This window comes from Anopheles stephensi, chromosome 2 (genome assembly GCF_013141755.1).
Source record: "Anopheles stephensi strain Indian chromosome 2, UCI_ANSTEP_V1.0, whole genome shotgun sequence".
NCBI classification, from domain to species: Eukaryota; Metazoa; Arthropoda; class Insecta; order Diptera; family Culicidae; genus Anopheles; species Anopheles stephensi.
Genome location: NC_050202.1, coordinates 7,855,698 through 7,877,886, shown reverse-complemented (window position 1 = coordinate 7,877,886; position 22,189 = coordinate 7,855,698). Strand labels below are relative to the sequence as shown.

General features: G+C 45.2%; 1 protein-coding gene across 2 annotated transcripts in view; it reads right to left on the bottom strand.

The window, feature by feature from the left end:
* LOC118507141 overlaps window positions 1-22,189 on the bottom strand; it is a 55,661-nt gene that overhangs the window by 3,493 nt on the left and 29,979 nt on the right. For both annotated transcript variants that reach the window (XM_036045176.1, XM_036045175.1), the window contains exons 3-9: window positions 8,595-10,277; window positions 7,503-7,729; window positions 7,041-7,194; window positions 6,660-6,929; window positions 5,429-5,704; window positions 5,142-5,342; window positions 21-199 (exon numbers count right to left, since the gene is read on the bottom strand). In XM_036045176.1, coding sequence (XP_035901069.1) covers window positions 21-199; window positions 5,142-5,342; window positions 5,429-5,704; window positions 6,660-6,929; window positions 7,041-7,194; window positions 7,503-7,729; window positions 8,595-10,277 — 2,990 coding nt within the window. The remainder of the gene's footprint in view (window positions 1-20; window positions 200-5,141; window positions 5,343-5,428; window positions 5,705-6,659; window positions 6,930-7,040; window positions 7,195-7,502; window positions 7,730-8,594; window positions 10,278-22,189) is intronic.

Here is a 22,189-nt window from a genome sequence, read left to right as displayed (position 1 = left end):
CTTAAGGGGTGTCTACTCACTATGAAACCATAGGCAAGAACATCAGTTCCATACTGATTTCCGGGCGTGTAGACCCGATCGCCGTGAAGCCATCGAGCTGCGTACGCCGGAGGGTTGGCACAGAATTCCACCGACAGGTGGAGCGGTGATCCGGGATAGGCCACGGGGGTCGTATTTCTGGCATTCACACTGGGAGCTCCTGCAATAAGAAAAGGCAACATAAATAAATTTAAAGTCTAGCGCAGTAAAATGCTTATCAGAAAATTGTCGTTAAATTAAAATATCCCAAGCTGCTCGTCCCAACGCAACCCAGCTATCTTCAAAACACAGCACGGTGCCATTCTAATACACCCAGCGAAAAATAATGACCTCCACCTCCGGGCGCGACGACTCTCCCGGGACATATTAAAAAGTGGTCAAACACCCTTCAAAAATGCTTGAAGGAAACAGTATTCAAAGCACTCAAAACTAACCTTCGTTATCTTGCAGAAAACAGAGAGAGATCAGGTCCGGCCAGCGAGATATTTAAATGCACAGCACAGGGACCTTCCATGAATCATTCGACACAAATGAAAATGTCAACCGTCAACTTCGTTAAGGGGTTTGACCGGACGGACGACTAAGTGCTGTGTTTTGCGAATTGCATACATTTAGGGGTCACGCTACTAAACGCAGAGCAAGATGCTAGATACCGAAACGGGGCGATTTATTATAGCATTGCGATTTATCTAACCTATCTTTTTTATGATAAATATTGATGAAAAAAAGCTACCTCTCGCACCAAAAACCACAAACTCGAATCATTAGTGAGGTTAATGGTTGGTTTTGTAAAATATCCTCCACTGCAATGTGCGATGAGTTTGGAGTGCGGATCGATTTTACATGTACGTCGGAGCGTATAGGGCGCAAACAAAAAAAAAAACCACTCGTCGGTCAACCAAAGCTGTCAAATTCATTTATTCAACAACGACTCATAAATATTCAATTCACGTTCGGTTTGACACGGTGGTAAACCGCGGTATTTGCTGGAATGTTGAACGGTACAAAAACGAGGTCCTTTTTTTTTGAAAGACAGACTCACGCAAAACAACCGGCACCGAACGAAAGGTTTTTCCGTGCTGCTGCATATGTGCTGTGCTGCAAATTTAATGATTGTATTGAGTAGTATTGTACACGGGCTAAAAGTCACCGGAAGGCACTCGGTGTGGCGAGCTCGAAAGGGCATGCAATTCTTATGTGACACGATTGTGGATCTCGGCGAGTTGTTTAGCGGGTTTGAAAGATTAATTCAAACTCATAAAGCTTCTAGAAACATTTTGTTATTGAAGTCACAAAAAAAATGTCGCCGTCTCACCTTGGAGAGTGAGAATTGATTGTAAATAGATCATGTGTCAATTGATAGACGAGTGACGACAGGTCCACTCAAGAATACTTCCCTCATCCAAAAAAAAAGCTGCGTTAAAGCAAATACTTCGCAACAACGATTCGATTTGTCAAATTTGCTCAAATAGTCTGTTTACTTTCCCAGAGCAGAATTGAATGAACGCTCACCCACACACTGAAGCACATGAATCGTGTTGGCGGATTCACCTCCTTTGCTTCGACATCTAAAACTGCGTTGACCGATGTTGGGTTCAACCATTAGGGTGGGAGAGAAGAAAAAAATAGAGCACGAAAACCATCGGGAAAAATGGTGAAAAACTCCCCCCACACACACACGGCCATTAGCTCAGTGAAATGAAATTGTCTGCTTTTAGCGGTACCACAATACGGTCAAACAATAGTTTCGGGCCGGTTTCGAGTGTCAAACAACATTTGGCCGTTGGTGCGTGTATATTTGCGCTCCCTGTGACCGTGCCGTTGATTTATGTCCGACAATCTTTCCGTTGTTGATGTGGGTTTTTTTATTAGCTATTTCATTTTATTTTTCCCAGCCGTTTTCATGATGTGTTGATTCAATTTGCTCGTCCACTGTTGATTTTACTGTGCCGGAATGGAAATTGAATTTGTGCAACAAAGGGACACTACGCACTATTCCGCGAAGCTAGCTCTAAAACAAAAGCCACATATTGAGGCGGCGTGTGCGTGTGTGAGATATTTATTTTAATCTTTATTTTATTTGTCAATGCTACGTACGTTAATGCGTTGAAAGGTATAATAGATTTGGCATTTATTTGGTTTCGAATCCATATTGTTTTGCTGTGCCCGTCTCTATTTCTGTGTTAACATTTTTGCCCCGACAAACACACAAACCGTGACAGGTTCGTTCCTTGTGTTTGAGCTGTATAGGTATGTGATGGTTCATTTGTGAATATTGTGGCTGTCTTAACACAGGCTTAAATATAATGTTAAACTGGGTAAGTAGAATAAAATAAATATAAAAAAAAACTGAAGCACGTGTTAATACTTAAACATAAAAAAATTAGACGTAGTTTGAAAGTAAAGACAATCTGATAAAGATAACTGAAGATAACTGACAAATCCTGCATTTATAGATGTTATAAACAATTTTATAGCAATACGGCCAGGCCGTTCTTTATGAATAAAAAAAAAAAAAAAAAAAAAAAATAAACAATTTTATAAAACAGAAGAGCATAAAACAGGAAATAAAAGTGTTCAAAATACGAGCAAAAGAATGTAGATAAATCATTATAAATTGAATAAGTACATATGGCAATAAGGCAAGCCGGTCGTTTATGAATAAAAAATAAAGTCTTTTTGTACAACTTCATAAATGTTTAAAGAGATAGATACAGGATTAATCAGTTGATAAGACAATAGCTTTCATCTTTACAGGGGTTTTCAGTTGATAAGGCAATATCATCCATTTTTATGGCAGGGTTCTTAAATGGAATGGCAAACAAAGCTAGTTGATATGGAAACAGCTTCAAGTGACAGGGAAACCAAATACCTTTTATTGTGATATCCTCAGCTGACATTATCATAGTAGCCGTTGATATTGCACGCACTTACCCGAGCACTGAAAGAATGTGTACAATATCAACGGCTACTATGACAATATCATCTGATGACATTTCATCTTGTGTTTCATTTCATCTTTCATGTTGTGTTTGCCATTTCATCTAAGAAACCTTCCATAAATATGGATGCTATTGCCTTATCAACTGAAAACCCCTGTAATTACAAAAATACAAATCAAAGGAAAATAAAAAAATACTGTCAAAGGAATAAAACATTTGGAAAGAAAAAATGAAAACAATTCAACGAAATTAAAAAGTAAAAAAGTAATAGTAACAAAGTATTTTAACATATAAAATGAAGGAAACAACGATACCGCCACGTGTCTCTTTATCCCTTTATCCCGCTAATCGCACACGCGGCCCAACCAACGCGCACGTATGTACGCTCCGAAAAGCAAACGGTTGACATAGTTGAATGCAGTTTGTGATTTGTAACCACAAAACTAATTTACCACGAAGCGTGTTGTTGCCCGTAAGGTTGCGCGCGTTTCTCGCGCACTGGGCAGTAAATAAATGCGAACCGTGGTTCTCGTTCTCGCGCGCTCCGTGTTTGTAAACGCACTCCATCGGAACCGACGGACGGAAAATCACGGACACTTTGCACTACGCCGCATGTGATGTGCAGCGAGCCGCACATCCTGTTGAACATTTGCCCGCAGCATTTGCCCCGTGTGGTTGGTGTGCATGTGTGCGTCACCCCGAAAAGGTGACGGCTGGTGAAACATTCACTCGGATGTCAGCACCAGGCGATGGAACCCGTTTTGCACCCGCAACTACCGCGCACCTACACCAGCGCATCGGATATCCGGGTGCGAAGGAATGCTGGACGCGCAGCGCATCCCGAACGCCATCGGTTGCAGCGGAAAAGGAATTGCCACAACGTAAACAACGCGGTTTTGGATAGCAAGATCTCGGTCGTCGCCGACAAAGCGCTCTCGAGCGCGAAATTCAGCAGCTTGGCAGTGGTGTGCAGCCGTTAACGGCTAACCGGAGCAGCCGTTCGTTATGCTGGAAGTTGTAAAGCAGAGTTTCAATTATCGTAATGGCGTGAGATTGAAAGCGATTGAAACGGGACAGTTTACCGCGACACATTTGGGCGACTGTTTTGTTTTGGGGCGGAGTTTGCTTTATTTTTGGAGCAGTTCCACCACGCCGTGGAAGTATGTTCGCAAACAGTCGTATCTTAATGGGATGAAGGCAAAAGTTTAAATGGCTCGCTAAGACTATGACTACGAGTTGCGGGTGGATTGTTTTATTGGGCTTTTATGGCAACGCAATTTGCTATAAATTTTCATTCGCCCCTGCTGTTCGCTAAAGTTTAAAAGATTTCAATTATCGATTGTGTGAAATATACTCCACAAAGGAATCAATAGTTTGAATTCAAATTGAAGCGCATGAGGAACTTTTTTTGCCATAGAACATCGTAGAACTTCCGCTTGGCGTTCGTAGAAGGAAGAATTCTTAAATCAAAGTCAATTATTCACCAGAACTCACCATGAAATGAGTTTGAAGAAGCAATAACGCCCGTCAGAAATATGTTCCATTGATTGCAAATTATTGTCGTTTTTCATAAATTATCATCCAACCATTCAGCATTTGACATTTTGCCGGAGGCACGTGCCCTGCGTGTTCGGCTCCCGGCGCAAAAGCTTGAGACGCTTTGTGTGTTTTTTTTTTTTACGATCCATCAAATTACGACCCGTCCAAGCGTTCGATGCCGATCCGCCGTTTATGGCAGCCGGATGGATGGATTGAAGTAATTTGGAGCTGAATAATTGAAGCATTAATTTTTGAACGAAGACGCTGCCACTGCCAAGTCAAGAAGCTAGCGACGTTTGCTGTGTGTGTGTACTGTAGACATATTGGCATAGGCAGGCTCATTGATTAGTAGGAAACTTCCCAATCAATTGCCTATAAACGCCCGTATTAATCAAGCAGATAGGACAAATTGTATTAATATTGCAGCAAATTGCTCGCGATTGATGGAATGCTGGTTCCGAGTCAGCCAACCAGCCAGACAAGAATGCTAGGAACTGTCGTGCATAAAACATTAGCCAGAAATCTGTACACGCCGGTTTGAAATTGCTTCTGACTCGTGGTTAAATAATCGGTCCCATTACAAACTGTACAGCGTACGCCTATTATCCCGAAAAACCCTACCTTTAACCGCGATCGAAACGGTCTGCAGCACTTCAAGCTTTTTGCGATTGTTGGCATTCTGGCCGACGCATTTGTACGTGCCCGCGTCCTGGTAGACGACATCCTTGAGCGAAAACTGTCCGGTAGGTGTGTAGATGCCGGCTCCCAGTCCTTTCAGTCGAGCTGTGAGTGGATCTAAGTGCGACCAGCAACCAAGTGAACCTGGAGGAAGGGAGAATGAATTAAGGTTAGTATGAAAGTCATTTAAGGGGACGACACTGTGGACGCTTGATTGGGTGAGTACAAACCTTGGGGACACTGCAGCGTAACTGAGCCACCGAGCTCAACTTCCATTTGACCTCCTTTGAAGGAGTTGGAAGCGGACTGGTCCGTTCCCGGGACGCCGGAAGAAGCGCCTCCGTTGGATCCAGAACTGCCCGGTAGAGTGCCACTGGCCGACGCCAATGACACGGAGGACGACGAGGAGGAGGAGGAGGAGGAGGAAGACGACGATGACGATGAGGAAGACGGTGACATGGGAAGATCCTGCTCGACCGGTTCCGATGTGACGTCGACAGGTTCATCTAGGAGGTGGAAGTGTAGAATATTCGAAATTTTAAGAAATTATAGCAATTTTTATGGTTATTTGTTTATGGCATGTACTATAAGTAATTGATAAGTCATAAGTAATATTATAGAGACACTAACGACAGCATGTCTCCATTTGTCAGACAAGTCCTTTTGCTTATGCAAAGGAGAGTTTATAGCACCAAGTATAATTTTGAAATAGTATTTATAGCAAAATATTAAATCTCCCGTAAAATACTACTCAGATGGTATCGTCTACATGAGTCAACCGTTACCTCAAGTAAGGAAGCTTCTTGTGCGACGAACCGGTGCTAAGTGTGTGGAGAATCTGGACGACAAATTGCTGCTTAATAGCAAGCGGTTTAATTTATTGGCGAGAGAATGATTTGTTGTGTTTGCAAATGCATTCACACTCCATTACACACACACACACACAGATCGATTTGTCCATGGCCGTTCGATTTGCACCCGGATGGAAAATCGAACGGAGAGGCTCCATTAGAGTTGGAAAGGCTATTAGTTTTAGCGTCGTGGGAAATAAGAATTAGTTTGAAGATTGATTTTTAATTGAGTTGTTTGATGGAAGGTGCAATGGACTTCGCAAGGAGCAGATATAGAGTCTCCAGAGCTATTTGAAGTTTTAATGACGTTAAAGGGGAAGAAATTGCGCTCTTTAAAGTTGAAAGGCTGCGTTGAAAGAGTGTTTTCTTCGAATGATACCGAACTGTGCTATAAAGTCTTTGGAGTGGGAAATTATAGAGCTACTCAGAAAGCGAATAAAACTACAGAAAATGGGTATTATTTTCAGCACACCAGTCTTTCCTGATCGAAACTCGCAACAGATCAGACAATTGTGCATGCAAATTGAAAATACGGAACCCATGAAAATGTGTCCCAAATGTGGAGAGACGATAGAAAATGGATCAGCTACCACTGCTTCCCGCTACTCACATCGCACGCTGAGATAATATCCGATGCTCGAGTACTGAAAATTGAGATGCCTCGAGGTACACTTGTACCAGCCCGAATGTTCGCGCCGGATCGAGCTGAAGTTAAGGAATCCATCGCCCGTCTGCGGTACCGGCGGATCCCCGTCGTCCTTCTGCCACAGCGGCGTGCTGGGCGGGTTCGAGTCGACATCACACTTGAGCGAAACTTCGATGCCCTCCCGAAGCGGATACCCGAAGCCGGGTGTTCGCGTGATGGCAAACGACGGAGTGTCTGCAGGAGAGAGGGAGAGAGCGAGGGAGAAAAGAAAAGTTAAAATTGCATGTTGCAGCTTCCAGCGTCGGGCCGGCATCAAACGGATGGCTAATGAAAAATTCCACTCACACTGCACATCGAGCAGAATCGATGCGTTTTGGCGCACTTTCAGCGTCGGATGCTCCATGATGCAGAGGATGCGAGCGTTGTGATGCACCCGGAAGACGGCCGGCAGCTTCACCTCCGATATCGCACCGGCATTGATCTTGTACGGTTCCTTATCCTGCGAAGCCGGAGCGCATGAAACACACACAAATACACAAAAACAGAATGAATGACACACACCCATACAGCACTATACACGCCTTGCTGGTCGTTTGTTTCTTCTAAGGCGGAGACACCGTTGTCGAACAAGTGAGATTGAAAATATTTTCCTCGATGCGAGCAGGTAGCGAATGCGGCTAATTTCCATTTCATCCATCATGCACGATACGACTTAATTCTCGACGACCACGACGAACGGCGTCTCGTTTTAAGCCTACGGTTCAGAGGCAACGAGACGCCCCACCCACCCATGTCCAGGACGCTTACCTTATCCTTCTTGATCTCCTGCAGCTCCAGCACTTCGCTGGATATTTTCTGTGCATGCCGGTCGATGCCGGGGCTGAGCAGCACCTCCCAGGTGAGCGTCGGTTTGGGGTTGCCACCCTCGCTGACGCAGGCAAGCGCCAGCTCGGAGTTTTCCTTCACCGGGATGAACATGTTGCCTGCATCGAGCCGCCGGGAATCGATCAGAAGGTACGGCTCCTTGGGTGGATCTGCAACAATGATAGTAGCAGCACAGGGTAGTAAGTACGTCAGCGTCTGTGATTGAAGTGTCCCCAGTGGGAAAGAGTGGAGAACTGGGCGAGTCGATGGATGGGACGCACCGAACGAGGAATGCTAAATTTATGTTTCCCACTCGGCGACTTTTCGAACATCGGGTGGGACACTGTGTCACGCGCCGGGGAAGGGATTGTGACAGGCAAAGTTTGCCTGTCTCTGATTGATAGCAAAGATAGATTGTTTGTACGGTATTTGCTCCTCGAGTTTGGGACCAATATCTGCTACATCAAATGGATAGTTGCGTCAGGGCAAACAGTTTTTCCAGCCTTTTCTTGCTACGATCGACCGGGCGACCGTGCTCTGACGGTTTTTGTAGCGAATAGGAATGGAAACATTTTTTCTTTCTTCTTCAAGGAAATTGAATACTTTTGTCACTGTACTAAAGGGAAATGTTAATAATGCGTCAGCAATTGGAAATCGTTGAAAGTGATAGTTATTCCTTGAAGATGAATTATTGAAGTTAAAGCAAACTGACATGCTATAGAGCATTAGGTTCGTAGGTAGGTATGTAAGAGTTTAACTTGGACGAACTGAATTTGATGAACTGAAATTCATAAATCCATCTTCACATGCTTATATGTTCGTTGGTTGAGATGCGAACTATGGACAGAATTCTGAATACTGAGTAAAATTTTTCAATCAGAACTAATGTTCCGTGACGTTCCTTGGTGCGCCGTACGATTTTTCCAAGTTCAACATTATTTAATTGGTTAGAGCCCGCTAAAGCCTCAAGCTTGTATTGAAAACTGTACCCAACCGAAAGGAACTCCTCATCAATTAACCTCGCCATAAACTTACCGAGCACAATCAACTTTATCGGCCGGCCGTTGAAGAAGAATCCGCGCGCATTCTCCGCCTCACACTGCCACACACCGTCGTCCTCGAGCATCACATTCGAGATCGTCAGCGCACCGAGCGGTTCCCGCACGAACCGGATGTCGGCGGTGCGTGACTTTTTGTCCATCACGTGCACTATCTGACCGTCCTTGAGCCAAACGCTCGAGGTGACATCGGCATCAACCTCACAGTTCAGCCGGACCGTCTCGTGCTGGTCGGCGTACACCACCACCACATTGTCCTCCACCACATGATCATCGGAAGGGCCGCGAATAATCGGCCTCAGTGGCAGTGCTTGAGGTTCATCTGCCACGAACCCGTCCACCAGCTCCAGCCCTCCAGCAGCTACCTCCCGTGCAACTTCACGAGCCACCTTCCCTGCCAGCTGTCTCCGTTCGGCATCATCTCCGGCAAAGTCTTGCTGCTGCTGCTGCTGCTGCTGCTGCTGTTCAGCACTTGTCTCCAGCAGATCCGGTCCATTGAGAAAGATAATTTGCTCGTCGAAGTTTTCGCGGCCGAAAATGTTCCCGTTCGCGTCAAGCGTCAGATCCGTCCCGAGCGAAGGCAACCGTTGCGATGCGCCACTGTCATTGCGATGACCGTGGGCAGGCGTGATGTACACGCTGTCGTCTAGCAAATTGAAACTGTCGATAGCGATGGCGGCCGGATGCCGCTGGTGGCCACCGGGTGGCGAAGCGGGTGGCGAAGATGGTGGCGGCGCAATTGCTCGCTCAGTCGTACCGGTTACGGTTGAAAGGTGTTCGACTTTCTTCGTCGCATCTTGGGCGATGGATCGTTCGCTCCCCGTAGGTGGCGTATCGGCCACCTCTCTAAAGCTATGGCTACTGTTACTATGGATGGGGTATCGGTCCAACGTCTCAACGTTGCTGGGTGAGTTGGCCGCAGTGGATCCGGTGTTTTGGGGCAGGCTCGAATGTACATGCGAATTAGCATCCGCGGCGTGGTTTGGCTGTGGTTTCGCGGGAACCGTTTCGGAGTTGGGGTTCGTGCTCGAACCATCTCCACCGGTGGATGTTGACTTTGGGTCGCCCTCCTTGTCGGATTCCTTCAGCCGGATCGATCGACGTCTTAGCAACGATCGGCGATGCCGTCGGTAGGCTGGAAAGTGATTCTCCGCGTAGCTATTCACCCGATGACGCTCCTCGTGCAGCTCTGCGTCACGCAAAACGCTCGCAAGTCCTTCACGCTCAAACATTGCCTTCTGCTCCTGCACATCATCGAACGCCACCGAACTGTCCGCCGAGCGATATGGATGCCCACGGTCCTGAACGGTGAGCTCATCGAAGCCACTCATTACATTATCTAAGCTAGCGGGAGCTCTATAAGGCTCCAGATTAATCTTACGATTATTGTTTATTCGCGTCTGCGTCGGCGTTGAGTCCTGCCATCGTGGTGGCTCACTCTCACGTCGCACGTAGGGTCCTGCCGGTTGCCGGTCGCGTGACTCGCTGTGCCGATTGAAGCGGACTTTTGCATGGGAGCTAAATTCGTTGTCATCTAGAATTCGGTGGTACAGATCTTCCATATTGCTTCCTGTGCTGGGTGGCTGTTGGGCGGTGTGTTCTGCGTCGGTTGGGCTCGCGAGCACCACCCCCGGGATGGGTAGGATGTGTGTTAACGAACCTGCAAGAAACAAGCGAGAAATTTGTATTTTAATTCTAGGAACGTTAACAGAAATATGCGTGTCTGATTGTCTTGTCTTTTTCATAAATCTCTCGTAGGAGAACGCTCATTTACTCCCTCGCTTGGGAGACTTACACACACATAGAACAGGGGGAAAAAACCCTGGAAACATGCTACTAAAATCCGAGAATAACATGTCGAGAAAATGTGTTCGCTTGTACAGCTACATCGAGCAAAGAAACGGAACTCCGATCAGCGCCAAGCAGGCGCTACGCCACACCACCTCGCTACGTAATCTATCAAAAAGAATCTACGAAATGAACAAAGAAAAGGCGTGGCCCAAGTCCAATAAATTCTGCTCCATCTCCGACCATGCCCGCACGGTACGGCAGAATTATATCCATATCCATCTAACTAAAACCCAACCATTTGATAAAACTTTTTCCACACTCGCTGGCAGCTAGAGCTAGAGCAGAGCTTCTTCTTCTTCGTCTGTTCTTCCTTTCGCTGGGATCCATCCTTCAGGACACGAGTCACCAGCAAAACCAGGATAGGCAAACTGTACGCTACGAAGGGGGAGAGTACGCAGCAGGAAAAAAAACGTAGAAATCCGCTCAAACTCCCCCTCAGAAGGCCCCCTGCTTCCGAACTTCACCACTATAAAAGCACTTATGGTTCTAAATGTTGTGCGTCTCCACCAAACAATGATGATGCTTGCTTAGGCGGGCAGGGACGAGCTCTCCGGGAACGGAATGTAATGGCGAACAACATTTATGCACGTGTTATGTTCTCATCGCAACACACACACACGGGCGCGAGAACGATGGCCGAGTTGCGAGTGATGGAGGTCTAGACGAACGATTCTTTATTATCGTAGAATGTGAAAACGTTACGTAAAATGTGCTGTTGATTGAGAACTCTCTTTTTTTTAACTTTCCCCACACACAGCCAAGCTTGAAGCTGTGCTTGGTGAGCTTTTTTGTGTCGGCGAAGAAGTTCCCTTAAATTCATATAAAACTCTAGGAAAGAGCATAGTAAACGCCGCCGCCTGGCCATTACGCCAGAGAACACGAGAAAAGTCACGTCAAAATCGTTTTCCGTCGTGCACGACGCCATTCGTCCACACGACAACACTAATTGTTTCGCCCATTTTGCAATAATTTGTATCCTGCTATTAGTCACATATCGTCCTTTTAGGGAAAAAGAGAGCCTTGGAAAAAGAAAACTGCCAACGACAGCAAGATCTTACCGAAGAAGCTGCCATCGGCTAGAAAATCCCCACCCAAACTCCACGGCTGCTAGAAGGATCTTTGGAAACGATCAACTTTGAAATACATGGACACATACAGGAGCCTTAAAAGTTTTGCGTCCGAGACGGAGCGCACACGGCAGCGAAACAAGCAGCAAACAGCGATACGAACCGAAATCGTTCCAAGCAGAACAATTTGCTTCCGGTGAACTTTCTGAGCTTCTTCCAAAAAGGGGAAAAAAGAGCGTCGACCAGGAAAATTGAAGTAGCCGTTACCCATTGCCAGAAGGACATATCGCCCCAATCCCGTTGACCCCCCCCCCCCCCCCCTCTCTTACGGGTGCCGGTTCCGGCCGAGGGGTAAGTTCAAGATTTGTTCTAAGAATGACTTTGCCGTTTTCCTTCAGCCGTTTGGGCAGAAGTTTCAATAGAATGGACGACCCGCAAGCATCCTGCGCGCTCCACTTTGTTCGAAAAATGTTACCCCACTCACCCTCCCACACCCCGGTTACAAACATGTCCATCGCCAGTTGGAATTGGACACCTCTTTTCTTTATCAGCATCTGCTAGGTTTTTGGTCGGAACGCCCGGGGTTGAGTCGGCTTGGGGTGTTTTTATAGCGACTCTCGAAGACAACGATATCATCACCCGAACGTATTCCGTACAGGGAAAACCTTTTTTCCACATCTGCGAGCCGTGCGTGCGTGTGTGTGTGTGTGTGTGTTGTCAGTTTTGCCTTTCTTATCTTTCGTGCTCCAAAGTTGGTCATCCTTGAAAAAGCATAAACCCCCCCTCGAGAAGGTGAAGAGAGCAGGCTAGCAGAAGTAAAAAGGGAATGTGTATGTGTATCGAAACCGAGCCCTCCGAACGGGGTCTTCTTGAATGGGGGGGGAGGTCGTAAAAATCGAATCATTTTATTAGAGAGCAGAAGTCAAAAACACTCGTTAATGGTCCTTTTTTTCCTCGCTTTCCTCGGTTGGTTTGGTCGGGCAGCATGAGTCAGCGTGAATTGCCGGGACTCACACACTGGCACTGCGAGAAGGAAGCGGAGAAGCGTGCAAGAAGGCCTCAAGAGTACTTGAAACCACGCGGTCCATGACTTCGGGTCTACCCTTCGGGAAAATGTTGGGAAACACACGACTGTGTGTGTGTGTGTGTTTGTGGGCCAACTGTGGCGGGTTTTCTTTTTTGTTCCGATAAGCACAAGATGTGAATTGAAGATGATGAAGGCAATGATGATGATGATGCTGATGGTAGCGGGTAGATTATTTTGGAAGTGGATGTCAAGTGGATGGGAGGGGGGACCGTATTGGGCGTGGGCTGGTATTAACCGATCTTAAAGTATTAGGAAAGGATTAGCCAATCCGCAAGAGACCGATTCAGTGACCCAATTATTTATTTGTGTTATTTACAAATTTGATGCAGCCCGGTGCGCTTCCCAGGACGGACACAGTCAATTGACTTTCGCCTGCTTCAAAGGTACGGCCATATGGTTGTACTTGTTGTGGTGGGAGTATTAAAGACGACTTCTTCAACCATGTCTGTTATCGATTTTATCGATGAAAAATATCCTCAGAATTGAATACTTTTCTAAAATGTTTAAGGATATCGATCAATCAATACTCAATGAAAACTTTTTTGAAATAAATTGCTTTAAACCTAGACAAGACCTCTACCCCATTTGATGAGCAGGAAAACTTCCAAAAATTTAAAAAAAATTCATTAAAGGCTTAATATAACTAAAGAAAAGAAAAGGACTAAACTAGGACTTTTCCCTGTGGCCATCTTATGAGCTTGATGATAAGATTTCCACAGCTTGATAACTTTCTCGTGCTTTCCACCGTCAGTAACAGAGAGAAGATCTTCTCTGAGAAGGCTTTCTGTGACTTGACTATACCCTTTACTCCATTTCTGCGTCCAGGCGAGGCGGTCTAAATGGGATTTGAACCTCGGTCCTGCCGTTTGAAGACCGGTGTCGCCATCGCCTCGGCCACCGAACCGCTCCGGACAGAGGACATTTGATCCTATAACACAAAGGACAAGCCATTACATAGAAAGAGATTGAAGAGTGTTCTCCTCTGTATTTGAAGTAATATCACATATCCAAGAAGAAGCCAAGAATCATTTCAAAGTAATGGAATTCTTGTACATATGGGAAAAAATAGTTAGATTGAAAGAAAAAAACTTTCATAAAATACATAGGGTTAAGAAAATAATAACTTTCTCTATTTGCACTGCATGCATAGAGGTCTTCTTCTGCTTTCTTGGCCTAACGACCTCTTAGGTCATGCCTGCCATTTCCGGCTTACTAGACTTAATGATACCGTATAGTTGGATAGTCTGTCCACACTCATGACCGGCGCCGCTGTCGCATCTACCACCGGACCGCCCCTCTAGATACCCCCTGCATAGAGGTATCAAGCCTAAATAGGCCTTAATCTAGCAGAAGTCTAGGTGATATCTAAGATAAGTCTTCTGAAGAGGTTTCGAGCTGCTATTTGAGAATTCCTTGACTTTATTTTACTTGTAGTTGAGTATTCCGTACGCGAAAACACGTTTAAGGCGCCTAAATGTATGCAATCTGTATGGCATCAGGTTTACTCAGCTTAGAAATGGTAGTTAAGTATTGGTACTTAGTAACCACTATTCGTGGAATTATTTTCTCTAAATCCTCAGGTTAAGACATATAATATGAGGTGTATAACCCCACGCAACGGACACTGAGTCAAACACCGCAAATCTCCCGCTTTACTGTTATTGAGCATATTTAACTGCCTGCAAGTGCCTATCCTATCTTTTCCCCCCCACCGGAAACCAGGGATACCATTCACCACATCCAGATAAACCACTAGCAACCAAACAAAACAAAAAAAAAAACGGCTTCAGCTTCCTCGCACAAATGGGTAGAAAAATCGCTCCATTTGCTCATTTGTGCGCATAAAACTCGACCGGCCCCGAAGAACAATGTAATCTCGGAGGGCTCCAAAACAGCGACTGCACATTTTGCACAATGCAAAATGACGTTCCGAATGAAAATCATCTACCACAGCAGCAGCAGCAGTCGAGCAGTCCGGAGTGGGGGAAAATAAAAAAAGGGAAATCTGCCCCACTGTGTGGTTGATCCACATCACAGATAAGCTCTCGGGCTCAGGCACCTCCAAACTGGTGAAGAGATAGTGAGCGTGTGCACGGCGTCGGCCGTTTTTTGTTTGTTTTTATTTTTGTTTTTTTTTTATTTTTTTAAAGGGAAGGATTTGGGAGGGGGGGCTTTTCGTTTTCGTTTTGTTTTGTGAGGTTTTCGGGAGATAGTTGTTGCAAGCGCACATCACATGCCAAACTGGTCGAAAAGCCCACAAAAGGATCAACGTTCGGGGAACAGTTTTACCTCCACCGTGCTGCTACTATGCAAAACTCGGTGCTCGGAGTTGGTGACCGTTGGTCCCTCGGACGACGGGAGCTTGACAATGATTTTTCCACGGAAATCTACCCCTCAAACTCTCTCTTTGGAGGCCCTGTGCCCTGTGTGAGTGTCTTTATTGTGCTTTATCTGCTCACTGCTGGAAAGCATTTGAATAGGTTGGTTCGCGTTTTTCGTTCACATGCTCGTTAGCTTCGTTGCTCGCGTTTAAAGCGAAGCATTAAATAAGAGTGTAAATGGCAAATGTGCATCCGGCACAGTGCACCAGCCAGTGCACCGTAATCTGGCCGGCTCTGATCGTTGTAAAAATGGTTCGTTTCGATGTAACGCTACTCCATGACGTTACCGAGCGCGGTCATGCGTTGTTTCATCTGGATCTAGTGGCCGGGGGAAAAAAGAAAGAATAAACAGCAAGTAACCCATTTCCCCGGTGGTAGATAATTGTAGCCACAGATACAGCACGGTACGATTACAGAAAACGATAACCTCGTGAATTGGTAGGAAATTGCACTGGATGGTTTTCGTTTTTTACCCGCTGTTGTTACTTTTAATGCTCGAATTCTTGCCGAAAATGATAATGAAATGAAAATGCAATAAACGTGGAGAGAGGCGAAGAGAAGGGTCGCCTTTTTTCCACTGGCAACCGATACAAAAGATGTTATTTCTGTTCCATTTGGTTCAGCCGGTAGAGATAAAATCGTCTTTCCAGTCAGACATTTGCTTGCTATCTTTCGCCGAACAATGGTAACTTATGTGACTGCTGCTTTGGGGACAGTTTCCCGTGGGTGGAACTATAATTGTGTGCATTTTCTCCACCTTAGCTCTGTTCAGGAAGGGCACATTAGGATGGGTTCTGTTTTTGTTATGTGATTTAAATAAATGCTTAAAATTTGTGAGTTAGTTTTTGGTGAAAATAAAAGTTTGAAAATAAAGACTCAAGACTCTTCTAAGCTAAGAAGAGAGTTCTGAGTTGTCAATAGAGAAGGTGCCCAATCTACAAGCGTAATAGAATACCATTGCCGGATGGCCCGGTGGTAGATGTGACAGCAGTGCTGGTCTTCTCATGGCAAGACCGGGATTCAAGACTCATCTGGGCCGTTCCCTCCATAGTGGTGAGGACTATTCAACTAAGCAGTAACATAAGTCTAGTAAGACAAAAACGGCAGACATGACCTAAGAGGTAGTGAGGCCAAGAAAGAAAAATTAATAGAACACCATAGCAGATCCTCGTCCAAGAAGCTTTCGTTCATAACACCTCGTCCAAGGATCCTTTGCTAAAGGACCTAGTTCAGAAAACCTTATTAAAAGGATCTCCAAGTAACCTGATCCGAGAGGATGTTTGTAGCAGTTCTCGCACAACGAATCTCGTTCGAATGACCTTCTTTTGAAAGGATAGTATTAGAGGTATCTGTTCTTGGGAAACGAGGCCAAGAAAGAAAACTAGACCCAAGAAACTTAATCCAAGAGGCTTCATTCATGGGTCTTCGTCCAAGAACCCTCATCCTTCTACAGATCTCATACAAGGAGTCTCGTTTAAGAAATCTGATCCAAGGGTCCTCGTACAAAGGGCCGTATTAAAGGAAGCTCGCCCAAAGCTCCTTCTGAGGGACCTTCTGGGGTGCCTAGGCGAAAGGGTCTCGCCCAAAATCCCAGGGTTCGTCTAAGAAAGGAATGGATACAAGGAGTCTCGTCTCAGGAGTCTCACCCAACGGAGCTCGTTCAAAGGACCGTATTAATCGTCGAACCTAAGCGAAACAGCCACTCCCAAGAAACTTCTTCCAAGAGGGTTCATTTAAGGGTCTTTGTCCAAGACACCTCATCTCAGAAGAGTCTCGTCCAAGGACCCGCTCAATGAACTCTGTTGAGGGAGCTCGTCATAGAAGTCTCGTCCAATAGACGTTGTTGTCTGCAGATCTACAGGGCTACAAAACACGTAGCTCTGCAACATGTAATATAGGGTTAAATTTTCCGTTTTTACGCCCAACTAAACCATCGAACCATATTGGTACATTCGCCGTCCGTTTGTCTTTTGCTTCGTATGCCTCTAGTAAAAATTGTTCGCACCAATCAAACTGGAAGTGATGAAGTAAAGTTCTTCGGTCTGAAGTTAATTATAAAAGTTCATTTCGGTACCCTTGTTCATTTGATTACCGGTGTTTCAATCTTATTAATCTTTTTTTTTTATCAAACGGTGTACGGCGGCTACGGTGTAATGGGCTCACGGGCACATGCGACCTCTCTGCGTGCATGCTGATCGACCAGCACCGGAAGATAAATGTTTGATAAGATCCTGTCGGAATCTAATTTACGCCCGCTATGGAAAGCTCCGGTTTTTTTTGCTGGGCTGGTGGGCCTTTTTTGCTGCGTCCCGGTAAAGTTCGGAGTGAAGCGAAGCAAACGAGCGAGGAAAACTCGGCGTCGGCCCAGTCACCCCTCGGGGAGCTAAACGGGGTACACACTCCCACGCAGCAAGAAAAAAGGGTCTGAAAGGAGTATCGTTTTTCCGGCAACTTTGCCCGGGTTGGGCTTCCAACGCAAGAAGCTCGCACGGCAAGTTTTCGCATGTACATGCGTGTAGTCAAAGGTAGGAGGATGCCGTTGTTCCCCCCTGTTTACCCCATCCACCAGGTCCTTTCAGTCGCCGGGTGGAAACTAATTCTACCCGCGAAACAAGTAAGAAGGAAGTAAGTTTGCTCGATTTCACGGCACGATAGAAGAAAGGTTCACGTTTGAATGGAGGCCGCACCGTGCGGGATGGCAATGATGAAGCAAACAATAAAAACTATTACATCAAGCGAACAAAAAACCGGTAAAACTAGTCGAAAAGACGTGCCGGAATGGGTGGAGCGAAAGTGAGAAACGCGCTTTCACCACAAATGTTTAGCAATTTCGGGTGTGTGGGCTTTGCTCGCTCATTGACACTGAATGGGGAATGTTCATTAGACGATAAAACAATAATAAATTACTCGATGGAGCAAGTAACGAGACCGGCTGGTGAATGGTCGTAGTAAGTAAGCGTTTGGTAGTTGCTTCATCGTGGTGGGTTAATGTGCTCGTCAGTAACTGTATGGCTCGGTGTTGGGTTTAGAAGCTCTCGAAAGTGAGCAGAAAATGCGTGCTTTTTGCAAGATTGTGAGCTGGTTCATGAGCTTCAGCTCTTATATTGTGAGGCAGCCTACGATTATATTGCATTTCAAGTCTACCTGCAACACAAGAAGACAAGAACTCGACCTAAACATTGCTTCAGGAGATAGAAATAAACTCAGCACTCTTCTAAAGCCTTGCCTAAGAATAATTGTCTAGATTGGAGATCAAGCTTAGGCCAATAATACCTGTTTCTTGGCTGGTTGATCACACGGGAGAGAATTTTTTTATTAAGTGAGTCTTGCTCATTCATTAGGAAATTTAACTGTCTTCACGCTTTTCAAGTATCAAGATTCAAATCCAAAAGACCAGTTGCAAGGATATTGACGACTTGAAAGTCCTAAATTGCTCAGTCAGTTGCATGTGCCGTAGAATTTCTTGTAGACAGCAATTAAGCCAATACCCCTTAAAAGTATCTGTCCAAATAATTCTCAGCATTCTATACTTTCTCATAAAGGTTCTTCTTTGTAGTAGAAGCTGTCCAAAGGACCCATGCACAAACACATGATCGCACCTCTGAAGTCGATTGAATCTTTACCACTAGGCTGAGAAAAAATTTCCAATTAAAACAGTTTTCAGGATGATTTAAACTGGGGATGGATAGTACAGTCATGGTACCTGGACTCTCATACGTCCCTGAGACAAGGACTCTGTACAAAACTGAGAACTTTCTCAAAGCCGCGTTCATCAAGAAGATGTTCTCTCTAGGATCTCTAGCTCTAGTGTGTGTGGAGGGACAAGCAAGGTGCCGCTCCATGAGCGATCTAAAGGTCGTGTCATGTCATGACGATGAGACCGGACGACGCATACTGTAAAGTCCTTTCAAGCCCACCACGGCCAGCAGTCATCAATATTTTTCTTTTAAGTAGAAGATCTATGGCTCTAATGATTTCAATGTAGCAAAACAATCGAGTATGTGCCCGAGATGACCTTCTAATAGACAGCCCCAGTATCCCGCCAGTCGTCGCCAGTGCCGTGACACATTACTTCCAGCACACTGCCCACGCATGTGACAAATGTAAATGTTTCTTACGGCGAGTCCCTCATTAAACAAGCCTCCACTAAATCAAACAATGGGCCTAGGTCGAGGAGTAGCCCGGCATCAGGTACCGGGGAAACCCACCCGCAGCTAGCAACAACCGTACCGTGCCCACTGTTGTTGATGATGATGTCGATGGTAATAATGTTATTGATTGCACTCGGGACTGTTCGGGACCATTGTTTGCACTTTCTGCCAACACGACAACTAACCAATGGCGGCATCTTACGCAACCACCACCACTAATGACCGGCAATGACAGACGTCAAGAAAAAGCGTCATCCGCGGGGAGCGGGAAACCGTGAGGACAGGTTGGGAAGGAGGGCGGAGCCGGCACTCTACACAGCTCGGTGAAGAAATAACAAAAGTGTGTGCGACTGACAGTTCCTTGGGCGAAAGTAATTGATGATCCAGCTCGGGACACCTTCGGCCGGGCAGGGCGAACGAAGAGCAGCAAATAATCATTCCGACCCGGTCGGAAGCGGTCGGAAAAGCAGTGCAGCGTGTGCCGCGTGCGCTAAGAAACGTCCACGGCTTCATAATGATGACGACTGTGGTGGTGGGCTGCTGGGCGTGGAACATTGACAGGGCGCATTACTATCCGAGGACATCCCGTGTGTATCTCCTTCCCGGGTTTGCTGTTGTGTCCTGGGTGGGTAAATCTTGGGTTCAGGGGACACCAACCCAGAGGAAGCAGGAAACCGGAGGCAACAGATATCATTCACAGTTGGACTACCGTTCATTGACAGCGATGGGTCGTCCTCGACGCTGTGCTGAAGCGACAATTTCAAACGGTCCCTTCGTTGACGTCAGTCGAAGGATAATTCAGTACGCGTTCCGTCACTCGCGGAAGGTCAAACTCGGATGAGGAGAACGTCACCAGGATCGCAAAAAAAATCCACACCCATTTTTCGTCTGCTTGCTATCGGGGGGAAAACATTAAGGAGATAGATAGCGACCGTGAGGGCAGCTGAGCCTGAATGGTTTGAATGGTGGGGAAGAGTGATTTATGGAAGCGGAAGCGAACCAAATCCGAAATCCAAACGTGAGCGCGACACTTTGCCGATATGAATCATTAAAATTAATGACTTTTCACCGATACATCGCGTGTGATTAGTGGTGGTGGGCTGCAGCGAATGGGGTGTTTGGGATTTCGCTGTGACTTAATTCGATTTTGTTTAAGCATTCGGCGGAAGAATACAGCTAAGGCTTTTAATATAACAAAATGAATATCTATCCGCCATTATTCCACATCTTCCCACACGTACGCAGCAACAAAGCGAAGGAAGCTGCAGAACATGGACATAAAGTAAACAACGGGTGTAGATGTGTGATGGCAATGCGAATGGCAACAAATGGCGCTGGCACAGCCTCCTTCCCACCGCACGGTCATGTATCGAACCGTATAAAAACCATAAAAAGCATGTTGTTGATGTACGTATTTATTGAAAGTTATGCACATAAAATAAACACACATTTTCCTTTCCTTGCGCCTGCTCGTTTGTTGTGTGTGTGTCTGGTTGGTAGACATTTACCCACCCACCGTACTCGCATGTATGTGTGTGTATTTCTGTGTTCTCGATCCCTCATTTTTATAAATATACATATTTGAGTGGCATATCGAGACAAGGAATGTGAGGGACTTTTTTTCTCTCCTAACGGGCGCATCATCGTATCGTCCAGACGCAGACGCACTATGGGGTTGCGTAGGACATATCGCAGACGAAAGTTTCTTGGTTTTGTTATTTTTTTGTTTTCTTTACCTTTGAGAAAAAATTGGTCAATAAACTGAATATTGACTATGAGAGAACATTAAAAATTTACCAACAAATAAAGGTCTCTCAACAGTAAATCGGCCAGGCGGTTCTTATCGAATTCGAAAAAGAAAGTTTCAATAAGAATAGCAATTTATTACGAAACAAGATTTTAAAACAAAGGTAAAAATCTAGCTTGATAAGGCAAGCCTCCAAACGAACAAAAATATACCAAATTTATATCAGTATAAAAAATCAGACCTTGTGTATTTGGAACTCGCTTCCGCCGAGAGGTCTGTCCTCAAAGTGTTTTTTGGATGGCTTGGGCAGGCAGATTAAAAATAAAAAAAGCATCAAAAAATATTTTGAATATTTTAATATATTAATTTCTTTTATACAAAACAAAAATGAAGACTAAAGTTAGATCACTTTGAATTTGAAACGAGAACTATACGAAATTTGAGAACATGAGTTGTTTTTCAATTAATTTTATCCTACAGAATTTAGCTGGGGTGGTCCAGTGGCCGAAGACGAAGAATTCAGCTATTTTCCTTATTGGTTTAAACAGTTTGTTTTCCTTATTAGTTTTGTAGAAGTCCCCTAAAAAAATATTTAAGCTGACTTCTTCGGTAATTTATGAGGAAGTAATTCGTGTTTGCTGCCTTAATTCGGAATAATTTTTATTCCAATCATCTTATCATCTAATCGAGCATGCCCGGGATAGTGCAAATAACTAGGAGGAAATGCCTAGTTAATTTTCTTTCATTGTTTGTTTTCGTGAATCTAATTCACAACAACTCTCGCCAAAGTTGAAGATGCTACCGCGTGTGGTGGTGACAATACGGCATCAGTCCGTAATAATTAATAAATAAATAAAAATAAAACATCTTATCATCTGATGATTGTTTTTTTTTTCATTATTCCACTGACCGGTGATTAAAATTATCAGTAGTTGATTTATTAAATTTCTGACCGCCTTCGTCCTTTAGTGCAACGTAGCGCCTAGCATGTATGCAACGTTTTTCCTCCACATCGCGAACGCGCATCACGGACGCGTTGATGATGCGCGCGTATGGCCATCCGTGTCGTTTGCCATAAGAAAACTCTCGCCAAAGTTGAAGATGCTACCATCGTTGTCGTTCCCTCCTCCACCTAGCCAGCTGGCACCCGTACCATTCGGCGGGAGACAAATTTTGACAGATGCTTCAAACGGTTTCTTCCACGAAAGCGGTAACGGGCGAAAAAGGGATATTCAAGATATATTACCCATTGGAAGACGGATCCGTTTAACTTCCACTTCGATCGGAT